Source organism: Rhamphochromis longiceps, linkage group LG5 (assembly GCF_057381845.1).
Source record: "Rhamphochromis longiceps isolate RC_006_pf linkage group LG5, R_longiceps_female_GT1.1, whole genome shotgun sequence".
Taxonomy (NCBI): domain Eukaryota; kingdom Metazoa; phylum Chordata; class Actinopteri; order Cichliformes; family Cichlidae; genus Rhamphochromis; species Rhamphochromis longiceps.
Window position 1 is genome coordinate 32,055,959 of NC_140561.1, and position 18,587 is coordinate 32,074,545.

General features: G+C 39.9%; 1 protein-coding gene and 1 non-coding gene across 6 annotated transcripts in view; both read left to right on the plus strand.

The window, feature by feature from the left end:
- Positions 1-18,587, plus strand: part of arhgef10la (Rho guanine nucleotide exchange factor (GEF) 10-like a) — a 123,710-nt gene that overhangs the window by 9,180 nt on the left and 95,943 nt on the right. For 3 of the 5 annotated variants that reach the window (XM_085407242.1, XM_085407239.1, XM_085407241.1), the window contains exons 2-3: positions 5,147-5,437; positions 10,539-10,566. In XM_085407242.1, coding sequence (XP_085263368.1) covers positions 5,152-5,437; positions 10,539-10,566 — 314 coding nt within the window. In that variant the 5' untranslated portion in view covers positions 5,147-5,151. Of the gene's footprint in view, positions 1-5,146; positions 5,438-6,421; positions 6,517-6,629; positions 6,652-10,538; positions 10,567-18,587 lie in introns of those variants that run through there. The other 2 variants (XM_085407243.1, XM_085407244.1) reach the window with 2 other exon arrangements.
- trnap-agg (transfer RNA proline (anticodon AGG)) lies at positions 7,046-7,117 on the plus strand. The gene has a single exon. It is a non-coding gene; the product is annotated as a tRNA-Pro (tRNA).

Sequence of the window (18,587 nt, forward strand, 5' to 3'; positions counted from 1 at the left end):
TATTCCGTTTGTTCTCAAAGAACTGTTTGCAGTTACTAAATTGGCCAAGTCACATTTATATCTCCTGATAGGAAGTCCACCGGGATGCTGAAGAAAAGATGAAGAAGGAAGGAATGCCAGCAGCAGAATCATCTCTGCCTGGCACTGTTTGTTCCTGTCAATGGTCTGCTAGTCTCTCATTGTCTGCTGAGTGTTTGTGTGCCACTTTCTGTAAAGGAAAACCCTAAAGTAGTGGTGCTCTCAGTGACTCTCTGTTGGATCTTTCCAATGCTGTTTATTCAGTCATCACCAGCTGCTGTTCTTTGCTTTTGTCTATAGATATGTACAACATAGTCAGCCACTGACTGTTGGCTGTGAGGTTTATCTGTATTTGGTCTAGTACTAAATATGAAGCCCAGCAGTTGTTTTTTGTCTTCTAACTTTAAACTCTGTGATTTAATTTAATTTTTAAAGAAAATTATGCACCCTTACTGCTTTGTTAAGCTGTTAAGTAAACTGCAATAGAGAGATGAGATGGAATCGTGGAGCACAAATTGGATGCCAGGGACCCACAAGATTTCACTCAGTAATCAAAGACAGCACACTTTGAATGGAAATAAAATGCAGACGAGAACAATACTAAATATGCAAATCCAGCAACTGCCACATTTAAAGTACGACAAGGTTTCAGCTACAAGGTACTCTGTAAATGTGTGTCCTGGCACAGCCTAAAAAAGACGCATTTTGCACTTTCCCTGTACACATACATCCCTCCTCTCATTACCACATTTGGTGCACAGTGAGGGAGTTTTCAGAGCCCTATGTAGGTCAGGGACAGGGTGTGTAGGAGTTGGTTTCATCTCTATTCTGTGATGTATCTCATTTTCCCCACAAGAATAGCTTTCACAAGCTTGAATCTTTTTGATGGCTTGTCCAAATGCTTTCTTTCAAAGAAAGTTTGCTCAGAATACCTGTCATTTTAATTCTGAGGGGGCTACTTCAAGTTAAAGATTCTGAGTTGCGGTTTTCTATTAGTATTCACAAGCAGAACCTTTGTTTAAACCACCAGCTATCCTGTTGTCTTGAATTAATTCATAAACATCAATATTTCCATTGTCATTCATGTGTTGGCTCAGACCAAGTCTATAGTGAAGAAATGAGAATGATTCTCCATCCAGTAAGGCTTTCATCTGTGGAAGCACAACAGCAGAAACTTTCCAGTGAACTTAGTGTTAAGCTTGGCTGATGTTTATTTTTTCACTATTTTATATTTTTACCCTACTGACATTTCAGTCTGGCATGTGTATGATAAAGATGGTGAAATTTACATTCACCTAAATAAATAAATAAATAAATACATACATACATACATACATACATACATACATACATACATACATAAAATGAACCAGTATAAAGGAAAGGTATGAACAGTGGGCAGACTAAATGATTGAACTTTTCTACTTGGCTAGCTGACACCAGATAGGCTACTATGTTAAACTATAGGGCTGTTATAATGATATATATCGGATGATGATATAAAAACATCTATCGTTTCATTTTAGCTATCGTTTGTTTCGTGGTGTCGCAAAATAAAATGTTTACGGCAATATTTTTTCATCGTTTTGATGGTCACTGTAGTGGCTATATTAATTTCTTAAAGTTCTCTTTCTGTTATAGTTTATATAACCACACTAGGGATGGACAAGCGCCTGTTTTTATGCGTTGTGGTTAGCAACCACGACGGTAACACCATCGCGTGTCCGCTTGTTTATGTTCCACATAAACCTTTCACAATAAAGCTCAAGATCCTGTTGAGACTTTTCAAAATAAACGGAATCACGTGAAAGAGCAGATTATTTACGGATGAGAATTAAAAAAGAGCCGCCAGGTGCTAAAAAATAAACCTTAGACTCAAACGTTAGAACAGGCTTTTCCCCGCAGCACGCCGTGTAATAAATACTCACAAAGAAAACGGCGGCCTTTACAACTTATGTCTAAAAATGTGTAGTTTCATTCCCGCAAGACGAGCTGCCCGAGATTCACAGAATTTACAGAAAATTTTACATTTTTGTGATTTATATCGTTATTGGACGATAGAATTCTTATATCGGGATATGAGATTTTGGTCATATTGCACAGCCCTATTAAACTAATTATGTTATCAGGTGCTACAGTCAATGACTGGCACTGTACCCCAACAGTTCCCCTCCCCCATTATAGCTATAAACATGAATACTGAAAAGTATAATGGGGGGGTCTGTCCAAGCCTTTCCAAAAGGGTCACTGTTGACCACTCAGCTGAATTCTGCTGACATACTTTTTCAACTGTAAATAATACTAAGACATTCAGTTTCATAAAGAAAAAGTTAAACACCATTGCTGATAAGTTATTGCAGTAACAACCCAGCTCATGTTCATTATTTGGGTAATAGTAGCTCAGTGCTATCACTTAGCTTAACTTAGGAAGACACTGATTTCGGAGCACATGAGTGTATGCAATTCAAACTTTGGGAAGTACCTCTCATAAGAGGTCATTCATCAGCTCATGAAGCCGTAGCTTTAAAGCATGATCTCACTTAAAAATTGTCAAACAAACGGAAAAGTGTTGAAGAGATTCTTTGCTGACAGTCAGTGACCCCAACTGTTCCAGTGTGTGGTGCGTTTATTAGCTGACTTCTGCACCTTGAGAAAATGTGTGTGGTTGCATAATGGTTCCTGATGTGGTTTTATAATGTTCTTTTTCTGCTTGCATTTTTTTGTATTTGTGTGTAACGCCCAGAAGTGGTCGAGTGTACATGTGTGAATGTAAGTGACACTATCAGTGTAAGTCTCCTTTCTCTCTCCCTGTGAGGTTTTACTCTCTTTAGTCGCAGCTTTCTAAAACAGTCCACAAAGCAGTATCTGTGTTGGCTAGCTCACCTTTATCACTCAGAATACCCCCCCAATTTTATTAGGTACACTTTAATTCTCACAGTCTCACATTTCAACAGGTAGCTAGGCTCGGTTAAATTTTCCACCACCATCCCTCGGATGGCATTTTCATGTAGGAATGTACATTGCGTGACCTTAATACAGGTCATGGAATCCAGTATCAATTTAGTAGAACGAGGAGGGTCTTTTAAAAAAATGTTTTTAAAAGGGATTTCTAAATACACCAGCATAATGCAATACTGTGATATTGCACAAACCCCGTTGAAACATTCATGCATTCCTGCTACTTCTTTCCTTAAAAAAATCCTCCTTTCTTTTACAAAGAGATACAGCCATAGGCTACACAGCCATGATCCAAATGTCTAGTGAATTAATCAGTACCTCACTGCAGTGACGAATGTAGAAACAATGCTTTTGGAGGACAGAACAGAAGTTTTTTCATCCACAAAAGAGTCATTGTTGAGTTGACCAGGGAGTGGGCCGAATGGAGAAACTGTGTATGTGGTACAGAGGTTGTGAAAGAGGTCAAAGGCTGTGTTGGCATGCAGTTGTTAACAAGCAGAGAACCAGTTTCTGAGGAAAGGCTTGTGCTCTCTATTAAATTGTTCTGTTTTATGTTAATTTAAATACCCACAAATGTTAGCAATATTCCAACATTTTCCTAAAACTATTGTTAAGTTTTGGGGACTTGAATCAGTCCTTGTGTTCCTTAAAAAACACTTCCAAAATCACCATTTCCAATCTCTACAAAAATGCATGCTTAACTTTATCTAACATGAGGTAAGTCAGATGAATCAACACGATAGCTTCTTAAGTTAGTCTACGGCCTTCCTCTGCAGAATATCCTGTGTTCCCAGAAGCAATGTTTTTCCTTTTTTTTTTAGCAGCAATGCAAAGAGTGAACTATAATAAAACACCAACTTAAAAACACATTCAGTTATTTTGTGTTATTTTAATTACCCGAAAAGGAAAATGGACAGAAGAAAGAACAAAATAACACTCTAGTGTTCACGTTGGTATGTTATTGGTGTTTTAAGATTACAATGAAAACTAATGAACCTACTCTTCAAACACATTTGCTTTAGGATTGAAAGCCATCACTAAACCAGAAGCACAGCACAAAAAAACATCATCCAAATTGAGCTGTCAGCATGCAGTAAAAGCTAATGAGAGCCATAACAGACATTATCCTTGTATCCAGGTCAAACAAAATTGCTCACAATGATTTTTACAATCCTCAAGCAACATGTTTCATGGCTGTGTTCCCGTGCATCCCGTGTTTAGCTGTCATTTTCCCAAAGCAGTCTGACAAACTGCCCCCCCTAATCCCAACAATGTTCCAGCACTGGAAGCAGTTTGGTGCTAATCGAAATGCAAAGCAGATGCTGGGTTCAGCCGTGGTGCACTAAAATGGGCCGAAATGGAGTAAGTACAACATATTTAATAATTGGAGCAATTTAGTGCCTTGTGGGAATGTGTGCCATAGAAATTATAAAACAACAAAATAAAACAGAATTTTGAAAGTGCGATTGTGAAATCACAATGAAATGGCCTTTATTATGTGTACCAGTATGAAAGATTCTAAAATCATAATGTATTTATTGAGAAGACAAGATGAATTCAGCTTCTTCTTACAGTGTTCTCTATGCATTCATAAAACAGTTATCTGTTGTGTGAATGACTTCATTTCCTTAGTATTTAAAAAAGTGTACATGAATCTTATGTCCAAAACAAAAAGTCCAGTGTTCATCCTTTTGTTCTGAACACACTGCAAGGTTAAAAGTTCATTTTTTTCCAGTTTGGTGTTGTTTAGTACAACAGAGATCTTTATCTCCTACTTCTTTGTGTCTCTTAAGCAGCTTTGGTATGTTTGCAAAGTTAAGACAACATTCCAGTCTTCGAGCTTATTTACCTTTTTGCCTTGATCCTGGTATTAAAATTGCAGTGATGAGAGTTAAAACAACATACTTAATGTCTGCACAATGTTTTTTGATGGAGCAGCTTATTATTAGACTTGGGATGATATAACCACCACCTTTTCTCTGCTTTCTACTTGGAGTGTATTATCACCCTGTCATTCAGTGCGTCAAGTAACCTTATCTTTTTCAATGCTGAGGTCTTTTTTTGATTACGTGGACACGATACTTTTTCTTGTTTTGTTCTCTAAGTTATTATCTGTTATGAAAATGCTATAAACAAAACCATTTACACTAGACGTTTCACTCTTTTTCAGCGATTATGTCTACTGTGGTGTCTCAGCAACTGCTAAAAGAGGATGGAGAGGATGATGACGAGGAGCAAGGAGAAGAGTTTGAGTTTGATGACAGTACAGATGAGGATAAACTTCAGGAAGACAGTAAGACGGTCACAGACTGTGTCAAACCTGTCCACGCATCAAAGCATGAAGACAACGTGACATCAGGCAGCGTCTCACAAACATTTACTGACAGCACAACTACAACTTCACCTTCTGCTGGACCAGATGGCGTTGCCACCAAGGATCCAGTTTCAGTTTCTACCACAGGTAACTAGTGTCCAGAAGTAAAAGGGGTATCAGGCAAATGGTCATGTGGCTTCTTAGTTATGTATTTTGTAAAATAATAAATACATTCTACAAAACAGCATAAATAATTGGCCAATCTGATGTGTACACTGGGGGCTGTGTGATTATCGTTATTATATTTTAAGGAGAAAAGTCAGCTTCTTCAAACAGTTATTTATAGTAAACAGATGTGCTATTTATTTATTTATTTATTTATTTATTTTTTAGATATTTTTAAATGTCAAGGGATTTGCCAATTTTACATTTGAACTGAAACAGATAGTCCCTTTGAAATCCTTTTAAGACCACCCATTTACTCACATTTTTATCTTCCACTACAAAACTTAACTCTATCAAACATATCAAAGCCACACATCAAACAGATAAAACCATGGGATTTCATACTCACTTTGGCTGATGGACTACATACAGTCCAAGTCGGTCTCAATTGAAATGATTGTGCAATACCATATATTAAGAAAAATAACCTTCAGAAATGCCTTTTTTCCTTACATTTTTTTTTTAATTTAAGAAGAGGATTTTATTAAAAAACCAAGTGAAAGGCCGCTCTTGCTCAGCTTGCTTAAAAATTTCCCAGGCATCAGAAAGTATTAGGCTATTTCCTGTAAAATTATCTTCTGATTTAAGGCAGTTTCCATTTACAAAACAGATGATGAACAGCCTGAGAGCCTACTGCCATGCGGTACAATGTAAGCTTCACAGTGGAGAGGCACAAAAATTGACAATTACAGTCTTTGTGCTTCAAACAACTTGTCTAGATCTAGAATTACTTATAATTTTCCAGACATTTTCACACCTGCACAGCAATGCTGGCAGCAGCACAAAAGATGAAGATATTAATTTTATTAAAACGTAATGCTAGCCATCCAAAGTGGACCCAAGTTGTGGCCTCCGGCCGCATGTTTGGCACTCCTCAAATATTAACAAACCGCCAGCCAACATGCCGACGCTTGTCACAGAGCAACAGCAGCCTGCAGACACAATCTACCTTTGCATAATAACTGTATATGATTGCATTCACAGCAACGAGCTACCGCAAGGTAACTTCGGGCGGCGATCGTGTGGGTAGCTGTTAACTTGCTCTTTACGGAAGTTATATTCCTTGTTTTTTGCTTTTTGCGAACTGTCTTTTCATCTATGTACAACCCTGCATCAACAGCTTTATTGGGCACGCGGTAAGGCTAGCCTTTCTTGTACAGCCTCTAAAATGGACACAGGTAAACAAACGGATATGAACAGAAATATCTAAAATAAGTAATTTACTCGTGTAGGCATCGACAAAAAATAGTAATCCAATCCATGTCCTGAAATTATTGACGAAACTAGCTGGCATATTTAGATATGACGTTACTCAAACTCAGTACTGGGTAGCCGCATAAACTTGTTCATGGACAGCAGTTAGCGGTCATCGGCTTTTAAGGTAGTAAAAGACTGTCGCGGTAAGAGATGCGCAATGCTTTTTCTTAGACGTATAGCTACTTTTTTATGCATTGTGTCCCGAAAACGGGTAACGTGACACCCAGAACACTCTCTGAACACCTCTAGCCTGAGCAGCAGCGTAATAGACGTGGCTCGTTGGTCTAGGGGTATGATTCTCGCTTAGGGTGCGAGAGGTCCCGGGTTCAAATCCCCGACGAGCCCTAGGTATGTTTCATTTTTATTAGTAAAATTCACCAGTATAGGTAAGAGAGCTTCTCTTTCAGCATGCAGTGGTTATTTGTGCATATTTATCTTACAGTTCTATTTCTGTACATACCTGCTTCATTTTCTTTAATAATTTGCCTCATGTTTGCTGTTTTGCCATTATTGACGTTAAGGACTTCAGTGAATTACACAGAGTCGGTAGGTACTTTCAGCTGCCCCTTTGTTTCCCAAGGGGTTATGACAGGACATGAATCACATGTGTGATTTGGCACAGACTTTTTTTCCCCTTCCTCGGGATGGGCATCTGGTGTAATATCTGCTCCCTGAGGCTGGGTGTTTCTCCTCCTGGCTTCTCCCAAGAATCTTTTGCAAACACGATGACTGTGTAACCTACATCATAGATTTACCACCTTCATAATAGTACTTAGTCTGTTTTCATTGTTATGTTTTCTTAGTACTACAATACAGCTGGGGTAGGCACATGACCCTCCATGACCCTGAATTAGATAAGCAGAAGAGAATGAATGGATGGGTGGATGGATTATAATTACTCATGTAAAAATTTCCAGATGTGGAAATACTGTATAATTTATAAAAATGTTTTTAATAAGCATCCAAAGCTTTGCATTCAAAGTTTTACATCCTCCTGTCTTTTGGTCTAAAAAGCAAATAAATGTCTGTCAAATGTAGTGAGGTAGAAGTATGAAATAGAATAAAGTCAGCAGTATAAGTGAAAATGACTGTGTGGTTGGCTGTACAGGCGTTTCAAGTCATCAAAATGATACCTATTCTGGTTACAAAACTCTATTAAAAGTACACTGAAAGTACAAATGGAATAAAATGGAGCTTTCTTATCGACAAAAGTGAAGGTTACTGTTTTGATATTTTTCACCTGTGAAACCCACAAGCTCCAGCCCTGTGTTATATTACGCAACTTCCATTAAACTGCCCCTGGGCATAACGGTGAACTGCACCTACTATGCCACTGCCTAATAGCTCATCTCAGGTAAGCTGAGATGTAAATGTGATTTTTCATCACTTAATGTGATCTAATCTGTTTTCTGTAGCGAGGCAGAGTCTCAGTGACTTCAACCAGTTGCTTGTGGATTTAATCTCTCCTTAAAAGGATTTAATTGTTGCCCGAAGCAGACAGGCGTTAGAGAGCAGAGTTAACTAATTGGATGAACTTACGGTATGTAGATATAAGTATGGGGGTGGTTGTAGCTCAGGTGGCAGAGCAGGTCAGCCGCTAATCAGAAGGTCGGTGGTTTGATCCCAGGCTCCCTCCTGGCTGCATGCCAAATATCCTTGGGCAAGATACTAACCCCATGTTTGCCTACTGGTGGTGGTCAGAGGGCCCTGTGGCGCCAGTGTCCGGCAGCCTCGCCTCTGTCAGTGCGCCCCAGGGCAGCTGTGGCTACAATGTAGCTTGCCATCACCAGTGTGTGAATGAATGGGTGAATGACTGAATGTAGTGTAAAGTGCTTTGGGGTCCTTAGGGACTAGAAAAGCGCTATACATTTATATTTCAGGGTTTGTGCGGGTGCTTAAAATGCTTGAATTTTAATGGTGTATTTAATGTTGTATTTTCAAGGTTTGAAAAGTGCTTGAATTTCAGATGTGGTGCTTGAAAGTGTAACTGTATTTCATTCACCACAAATAACTATCTGATTGAATAGTTTTCTTACCAGACAGAGAAATAAAATGAGTCGCAAAATGTAAAAGAAAAATTTCCCCGCCTGGGCTGCCTTGTGTCTGTTTCAACGTGTGATCCCGCCCCTGCCTCGGCCAGTCGGTGATCTGTGCGCTAACATACCTGTAGGCTGCTGTTTTAATGTGTTTGTAGTCTCAAGTTAGTGTGTTGCCTTGTGTAGTTAGTGTGAATGTCACAGTGAATGTCACAGTTGCTGCAAAAAAGCCACCAAAGGCAGATTGCAGTGTAAATGCTGAGTGACACACCTGCTGTCAGACCTGCAGGTTTATCCCTGCGCTGTTCTCATCTGTTTTATAGTGGACACAAACTTTTTTTTGGAGTTGCATAAATAATTTGTGTGCCTTCTTATTTGATGCAGAACACCTGATTGTTCTGTACATACTTTTAAATGGTTATATAAAAAAACGTCTGAGCCTTGGCTGCATTTTTAGGTAAATAGTACCATATAACTTTGTTGTTTGCAAAACTGTGCATATTTTTTAAAAATGTACAATTTGTATTTGCATTACAAGTTATGAAAATGATTCGTTAAACATGCTTGTGGTTTTTACAGTCAAAAATATCACTTTCTACTCGTATTTAAAATTTTGTCTGAATTTAGATAAATTGTGCTGATACAGTTTGTCAAAATGAGAAAATAACAGATTGGCAAGATGAACAGGTGAAATATAGAGGCCAAATCAAAAGTAGTCAAAAACATCCAGTTATACCCTGGACCCCAGAGGGTTAAAGGCTAAAAGCAAAGTTGTCACCAAGTACTGTTTATATTTGTGTGTACAGCTTTTTTGAGTATTAACTTGGTGCCTTTGGGTGAAATAATGGTAATATGAGGGACCGATCCATATGGTCACAAAGACAAGTCATTTGTTTCTGTGCTAAGTACCAGAGTTCCCCGGCTTTCATTCAAAATGTGTTTATCATCAGCACCTACACATTAAACTACTTAAACATTATAAATGTCTTCAAGCTCACACTGAGGCCGGTGCTGGAAAAGTTTGAAAAGGGACCTTGAAAGTGCTTAAAAAGCTTGAATTTGATCCTGAAAAAGGCGTATGAACCCTGATATTTACTACCTGGCTAATGTTGCCAAATAGGCCCTGGTAATTACATGCTCAGATAAAGAGGGAGATTTAGGTCTTGGAGAAGTTCTGTTGGACAAAGTGGAGTGATTAGTCCTTAATTAAAAAGCTTTTTTAGCAAGTATGTGTGGTAATCCGTTAAGTGGGCTGTGAGATGCGTAGGGGAATTCTGAGTGTCGATAACAGTGTGTAGTGGAGGTCTTATGTAATCGAGAGCTGAGAGCAGCTAAAATGTAGATTCTTCCCTCACTTGGATGACTCAAGCTTTTGTGAAAGGTGCCAAAGTAGATTGATTGTAGCCTTTGATTAAGGGCACCTTTTTTTTTTTTTTTTTGTACAGAACGTATGCCATCAGAATACATTACAATCATGCAAATCACTTTTAGCTGTGGTTTATACACATATTGCTTCACTTTTAGTAACACTCATGAGTTTATTTAAATTCTAAACACAAATTTAGTTTATGAAAATTTCTGCATACGAGTAGTAAATAAATAATAAATACACCAGAGTCACAAAATGTCTTTTTATCACGTGGTAAAGTTTCATTTTAAAGTTTGTACGTAGTGCTTCATTTTCTTCGGAATAATTTGCCTCATGCTTGCTGTTTTGCTCTTTTTGACAGATGTTCCAGTTACTGAGTCACCCAACTGGTAAGTTGCCTTTGATTATGATCAGACCATGGGGAAAATCACTAAAGGGTGGTGGAGAAAGTAAACTCATTACTATTATGTCATTACGCCTGCGATAATGTCATGCTTGCACTTCATCCAAACACGACATTGAGTGGGAGATACTGTGACGTTATAACATTAAATGCCAGATGACATGTCACAGATAATGACGAGGTGATGTCAAGTATGAAGTGCTTCTGCTGATACAGTTCTAGAGGGAAATCACTGGATTGCCTGACTCACAATGATGCATACAGTATATTAGGATTAGCCTCATCTATAATTCCTAATGTAGTAATGTAAATTTTGCAAGTCTTTTTTGCAATGCAATTTAGTTTTCTTCATATAGCACCAAATCATAACATATATCAACTTAGCACACTTTACATAGTAAAGACTAGACCTGGTTTCTCTCCATTATCCTTTGCAAATGTCTCCCTAGTGGAAATGAAGCAAGTCTAAATGTATGCATGTACTGACAGTGAGGTGCATGTCGATTACAAAAACGGGGACAGCGTTTCTGCGAAGACCCGTGTGTTTTAGTATTTAGTATTTATTTTAGTATTTATTTATTTATTGTCATTGTCAAGAACAATGAAATTGCGTTTGGGGCTTCCATACAACCCAAAAAAAAGAAGAAAATAATAAATACCCCTTAAAACCCAAGTGTACATATTTAACCCAGTGTGACTCCAATGCAATAAGACAATCCTTAGCAATAATGTTCGTAGAAATTCAGACAAAGACCTGAGAAACATGACAAAATACAACAATGCAACCCATTCAATATTATTGTACTGTGAGATATGATATCAGATATGATAGTTATCTATTTAAGAAAGAGGGGGGGGCAGGAGGGGGAAGAGAATAAAGATATGATGCACCAATGCAGACCAGTTCATTGCTATTAAGAAGTTGGATATGGTTATTGTCCGTGAGAGGGGGGCAGAGAGTTCAGGAGCCTCACAGCCTGTGGATACAGGCTGTGTTTGTTTTTGTTATTGCTTTGAGTAGAACAAATTGAATTCCATTATTCTTCATTGTATAAGTGTTGTGGTACCTGTTAAAGCCCTGCACATATGGAACGCCCACAAGTTCATTCCATTTTTTTTTGTTGTTGGTGTTGTTGCTGATTAGACTTCTTAGAACTGTGTGGGCGTGTATGACTATAAATGACAGCTCCCTCCCTCGCCTGTTAGCTTTGCTCTGAGTTGTGGGGGAGGACTCCATGTACTCATATCTGTACACAGAGTCCTCACATAATTCCAAGCAGAAGTCTGACTGCCTCCAACCTGAGGAGTGGTCTAATCAGCCAGAATAGCTGAATATGCTTGTGTGGGTGTACAGGGACATTAGGAGGCAGATCACGGCATAACTTGGCGCATAATACTAACTGCGTGGTTCTCTTCCACGGGGAGTACATTTTACTTATTTTTGTTGTGCTTTTGGAAATATTACATATAATATTTGACATTCACGAATGAAACTTTCTACATCCATGAATACATGATAATCCAGTACCTGACTCTGAATCATTGGAAATGTAAAATGAACAGCAGACAAAATATCCATTCCTGAGAAGGTGCATGAAATGACCTTGATATTGATGCAGTCAGAAATCATCTTTCATGCAGTTAAGATGATTTGCTGTGAGGCGTCTGCATAGTAAATGATGATTTGATAGTTTATTGATTCCACTAAGGAAACTGTCTTTTTGCCTCCTGCTCTCCACGGGGAGGTCAGCAGTCAAAGTCACTTACAGAACAGAAACCCAGACACTAACGGGCAGAATTAGAGTTTCTCCAAAGCATATTTCAGCTCATGGTGTGTTTGAACTCACCGTAAGCTTGAAAGGCAGTCATCCTATTAAATCCCCAAAGGTAAAATCCATTGCGCCAGTCAATAATAATGAAAATAAAGTGAACACTGAAATTAGCCGCAATATACAAACACTTGACTTACACTGGTTATATAGTTACAGCTGAACTTATCAAGAGGTAGATTATCCTAGATTCTAAGTGGTATGTTTGCTTTAAAAAAGGACAGTTCTATCTACCTATAATCACTCAGGATTCACGACTCAAGTGTAGAGCAAAAACTGACCCGTGTGTTTCAGTCCCACAGGAGAGATATTCTGGCACACATTTAAGAAAAAAGCTGTACAATGTCAGTGATAGAAAGGTGTCAGAACACAGGAAAGATTGCTGTGTGTGGATATATGTAGCGACAGACTGGTCAAAGAGCCCACACTGACCCCATCTCCTATGTTGAAAGTGCTTTAATAGGCATGTGAGTGAATGGAAGTAGACGTGGTCTGATGAGTCACGTTTGCTGTTACACCGTGTGGTTGACTGTCTATGTGGCAGCAGGACACACTATTTAAAAAAGGCTGCAGAGGCACGCTATGGGCAGTATACTTTGTCTTAGCATTGATTTAGATTTTATTTATCAGTGTCGTGCTTCGGCAGAATTATAGCTCTTACTCTACTACAAAAATAGTTTCGGAATAGATTTAGGTATTGACTTGGCCTCTGAATTCCCTGGTGCTCCGATCAAATATCTGGGGATTGTGCTGGAAAATTTAGCTGTTTTTTGTTCTTCTTAGCTTTGTAGCTTATACTGCTTTTTGTACTATCTTTTACACACTGACCTTGTGTGCAGTTCTATTGTTTTTAGTTCTGTCTATGAAAAAAACATTAAAACTACAAAAAAAGACCAAAAAACCCCCTTTGGTTTGAGATCTCATCAGAATAATTTCTCTCTACCCTCTGTGCTTGCTTGATGGAAACCATGAGGTCTCCCACCTGTGCTTCTAGGAAGTGTGTTCAGAAACCTCTGCTGATAGTTTGGATTCCTGTCGACTTTCCTGTGCTGAGAGAAGTTGCCTGTGTTTGTACACAGGTGTGAGCGTGTCTGTATGTGTACATTTCTGCTGTGTGCATATGTGAGCTCATAAATGATTATATACGTGTGTGCTTGCGTGCCTGTGTGTGTGCGATAAAGTCACAGCGAGGTCTTGGCAATTTCTCATTCAGGAAGATTTGTGCTGAGTGCACATTTCCAGTTTGGTTTAGTCAATAGTCTGCCTTTTAAAGAAAAGCTATCAATAGCACTTTCCACAATCAAGGTGTTAAGACTGTCAGCACATCCACTAAATCTGTCAGCAGTTTTAGAATAATATTGCCAAAATTACTTTGCGAATGTTATTGTAGAAATATGTGTTTTTTTTTAGCACTGCTATGACAGCACATCAGCTCGTTACAGCTATTAGGCTCAAAGCAGCACTTCTCTCCTGAGTTTTATGTGCATGTCAGTGTTTGATACCAGCATTTACCTCTGACTTCACATTTTAACACTTGACAGATAGTTTTCATTAAACGGATGACACGGAACCCCAGCAGTGAAAAGATTAGCACAAAAGATACCATGACAACGTGTCTGCATGCATCTGTTTTATGCACACAGAGCCTTAACCTTACCGAATAACTTTCGTTTTTCACTTTTTGTTGTTTTTCCCCACAGAAGTTTTTTGCCTTCACCTTTTTTTCCCTTTTGCAACTTTGCGGGGAACTTTACACATTTGCCCTTGGAAAGCAATGTGTCTAATCTACCATGAAGAACGCATTTATTTTTCACAGCCACTTTGTTTGAAGAACTCTCACCTTGTGTTTCCCTCTGTTGGTGTTGCTGTGAACGAAAAAGAAACAAAGACGATTCTGTAAAAACATTCAAAGCAAACTAGTATATAAATATAATGAGAAGCCATGAACTCAAGACTTGCAGTGCAGTCTAATTGGAGTCTGTGATTGCTGTACAGAAAAGCTTGGCATTAACACAGTGTGCAATTTGGAAAAGGTTCAGGATAAGTAGTAGATTTTTCTATGCGTTTGCACCTTTCGTCCACACGTAAACGGCGTTTTTGGTCACTGAAAACGGAGATTTTTAAAAACTCTGGCCAGGGTGGATATTTTTGAAAACTCAGTTTTTGCATTTACGTGTGGACGAGAAAAACGCAGAAAACACAGCGTCAAAGGTGTGCGCATTTTTTGACGTCACACTGTGCGCCACGTTATTGTTTCGGTCAAATGAATTTCTACAATACTGTTAATTCTACTCTCTGCAGTGTTTAAATGCTTACATATACACACACAGTTACTGTCCGTCCACACATACGACTCGGTTCTGCTTCTATGCCCCAGCTTTGTTTACTTTTTCCCACCGAGGCTTCTAGACTTCTGATTGGCCAACATTTCTGCATGGTTAGGAATATATCGCCACCTGTTGCTTTGGCATGTTCATAGCCGTGTTTTCCTTCATTTCTGCCTTTAAGTGTGGACGGGATTATTTTTTAAAACGAAAACAGAAAATCTCAGTTTTCAAAAATACCCGTGTACGTGTGGACGTAGCCTCAGTGTGCTTAATAAAAACACTAAAAGTGCTACTGTTTATTGTTTGTTCTTTAAATTATGTTTGGACACATTGACTTAGATGAAGATCATTCAGATCACTGTGGCGGGGTGTGGTTTGTGGTTCAGCTGGGGATGTGTTCACAACGTTTAGTGGCGTGTAGTGTCTGCGCTGCACTCAGCGGTGACGTGGGGGTCGTCGGACACTTACTCTGGTGAGAAGGAGATGACATGGCCCCGCCGGCTCCGGTAATTCACTCCATGGGAGATTTTCCACTTGAACAGCATCGTGATGACACCTTACGCTCAGCCTTTCACCAAGTGATAAGAATTGATGGTCACACGGTGTGCCCTGATGCAGCGCTGACCTACCCGCATTTTGTATTGATTAAAGATAGGCTTTAGCGAGTGAGTCGTGACACTCGCACAGAAGAGGAACACACCCAGCTGTTGGCGCCTAAGAGCTGCTGCGAAATGAATCTCCAGGCGGCTCATTATAACCCAGTGGAAGGGATTATGGGATATGACAATACTCTGGAATGAATTATGGCCCAAATTACTGCCCGTGCATTTGGGGGGATCTGCATCAATGGTGCGTGTCCAGCCTGGGATGTGAGCTGGTCAACTGACCGGCCATACCAAAAAAAACCTTTGCGCCCTTTGCCATTAGTGGAGGACCCTTTTGAGCACATTGGTATGGAGAGTAGGCTAGGCCAGATAGCTCCCCGGCCTAAGTTGGGCAATGGGGGGGCAATGGCGGGGCAATGGCGGGATGTGTGGTGTCAGGGGAGGTTTTCCATCGCATGGCCACGCCTTCCCTTAGTAGGATGCCGAGACCAGGGGGAAGGTGTGCTGCACAGAAAGAGGTGGCTGAAAAGCCTTATGAGCAGGAAGCAAATTGTAAATAAAGTCATTCACGTGTCTATAACACTGTGTGCTTTGGGTCCTTTCTACCACACATATTATGAGCAATCACCAGAGAAATTCTGATAATTCCAAAGGGTCACTTTTCCTTTTAGCTCTATCTGAGATGATCAGGAGAGATCGAGGGGCTAAAACGGGCAGAGATTTGGCATATTGCACTGCTCTGGTGCTGTTGGTAAAGAGAATGGAAACAGATGGAAATGCAGTATTTGCATTCAAGCAGCTTCCACTTTAGGCTGTGCTCTGCCCCAGGCGATGTCATTTGCATTGGAAAATCATTCCTCTTTCTCTCCTTAAGCTATATGACTCACTAGGGCTTATAGGCAGAGATAAGTTGTGACGGGGGTGCGCAGAAATATTCCTGGATTGATTGCTACCCTGCTCAAATTACTCATACTTGACATGAATGCACACAGTCAGGGAGGCAATCTGTGTATCACTATTGTTCTGACTCTGCTCTTTTCCCACACAAGTAATTTTAATGACAAGAGGTCAGTTCATTGCAAGAAATGTGATGAGAAATAGCTCTTTTTTGTTTTCATGTGGGAGGAGATCCTTTTTGTCCTTCAGATTGAGATGAATGATGCCACATCATAGACAATGCATCAGAGTAATACTTTGCAGAACTAGACACCACTGTAAAACCAAACGGTATTATCAGTAGCTGTAATACAACATGTTGGCAAGGCGTATCTGCTTCCACCTATGGGGCAGGCGCTTATTGTGCAACAGGGAAACATGGCACAAACGACAACTGACGTTTTATTTATATATATATATATATATATATATATATATAAACACCCAGCACGCCCCTGCGGGCGGTTTATCCTTCAAGCTCGGGTCCTCTACCAGAGGCCTGGGAGCTTGAGGGTCCTGCGCAGTATCTTAGCTGTTCCCAGGACTGCGCTCTTCTGGACAGAGATCTCCGATGTTGTTCCCGGGATCTGCTGGAGCCACTCGCCTAGCTTGGGAGTCACCGCACCTAGTGCTCCGATTACCACGGGGACCACCATTACCTTCACCCTCCACATCCTCTCGAGCTCTTCTCTGAGCCCCTGGTATTTCTCCAGCTTCTCGTGTTCCTTCTTCCTGATATTGCTGTCATTCGGAACCGCTACATCGATCACTACGGCCGTCTTCTTCTGTTTGTCTACCACCACTATGTCCGGTTGGTTAGCCACCACCATTTTGTCCGTCTGTATCTGGAAGTCCCACAGGATCTTAGCTCGGTCATTCTCCACCACCCTTGGGGGCATCTCCCATTTTGACCTCGGGACTTCCAGGTTATACTCGGCACAGATGTTCCTGTACACTATGCCGGCCACTTGGTTATGGCGTTCCATGTATGCCTTGCCTGCAAGCATCTTGCACCCTGCTGTTATGTGCTGGATTGTCTCTGGGGCATCTTTACACAGCCTGCACCTGGGGTCTTGCCTGGTGTGACGCGGACCTTGTTGATCCGGGCGATCCTTCATATTTATCTGTCTCGCTCATGTCTGCGGTAGGCTCGCTTAGCATAGGGGGTCTAGCCTTAGGACCCTTACTGGATACAGACGCCCCAGGCAGGAATCGAACTTGCGATCCTGGGTTCCAAAGGCGTGTAGTCTAACCACTACGCTATCCAGCTGCATCACTACGCTATCCAGCTGCATTATTTATATATATATATATATATATATATATATATATATATATATATATATATATATATATATATATATATATATATATATATATATATATATATATCCCGAGGTCATTTGAAAATATTTACAATACCTTTTGTGTGTATATGTAGAGACATAACCAATGTCAAAGAGGAGTGCATTTAAAATTCCATCAAGCAATGCTTCCATTACAAAAACTCAGTTAATCTTACCTTTCCATAGTCCAAAAATCGCAGATGGTACAAACGCCTTCCTGCTAGCTTTGATCATTGTATGCGCTCTGCATGCTCCCGCAGTGAAAGATAACAGTTTGCAAGATTGTTGAATGCCAACAGTGTATTTCAAGCTTGCGAGGCTACCTCCCCAGCAGTTCCCATGGACAACATTCTTCTGGCACGTCTCATTTGTCTACCAGTTGCCCATCACCTTGAGTAGCTGCTGCTGCTGGTACTGGCATTGCAAGTGTTGCTGAGGTGTTTAGCTGAGAGACAATTTAATTAGTGTAGATGAGATTCTCCTACATGCTGGATCCTGTCATATTATCAGTCATGTGGGGGAGAAAAATGCCTCACTGGCAGCATCAACACAAGCATTGTGATAGCTGTATCAACACGATTCCCCCCTGTGGTGCTAGAGTCTGATTTTAATAGCTGGTTCAGGGCATGTTTTCATTCATAAAGCCAGTAGTAATTATAGTCAGCCTCAGGCATGACAGACGATGATATGACAGTGCTCAGGGACAAGTTAAGTGACTCAAGTAGCACACTTTGGGCTTTGCAAAAGTTCTTGTGAATAATTGAATCAGCAAAGTATAGCCCAGTTACAACTGAGGGTATCACTGTTTTTTTTTAATGGCATAACATTGCTGTCACAAGATTTAAACAATAATTCTACAATATGTAGCTTTTATTATATTTTCAGCATTGGTAGGAAGATGTTCATGACCAAAGAGCCTCTAAATACCATTAAAACAACCCCAACAACTCAAAAATACACAAAA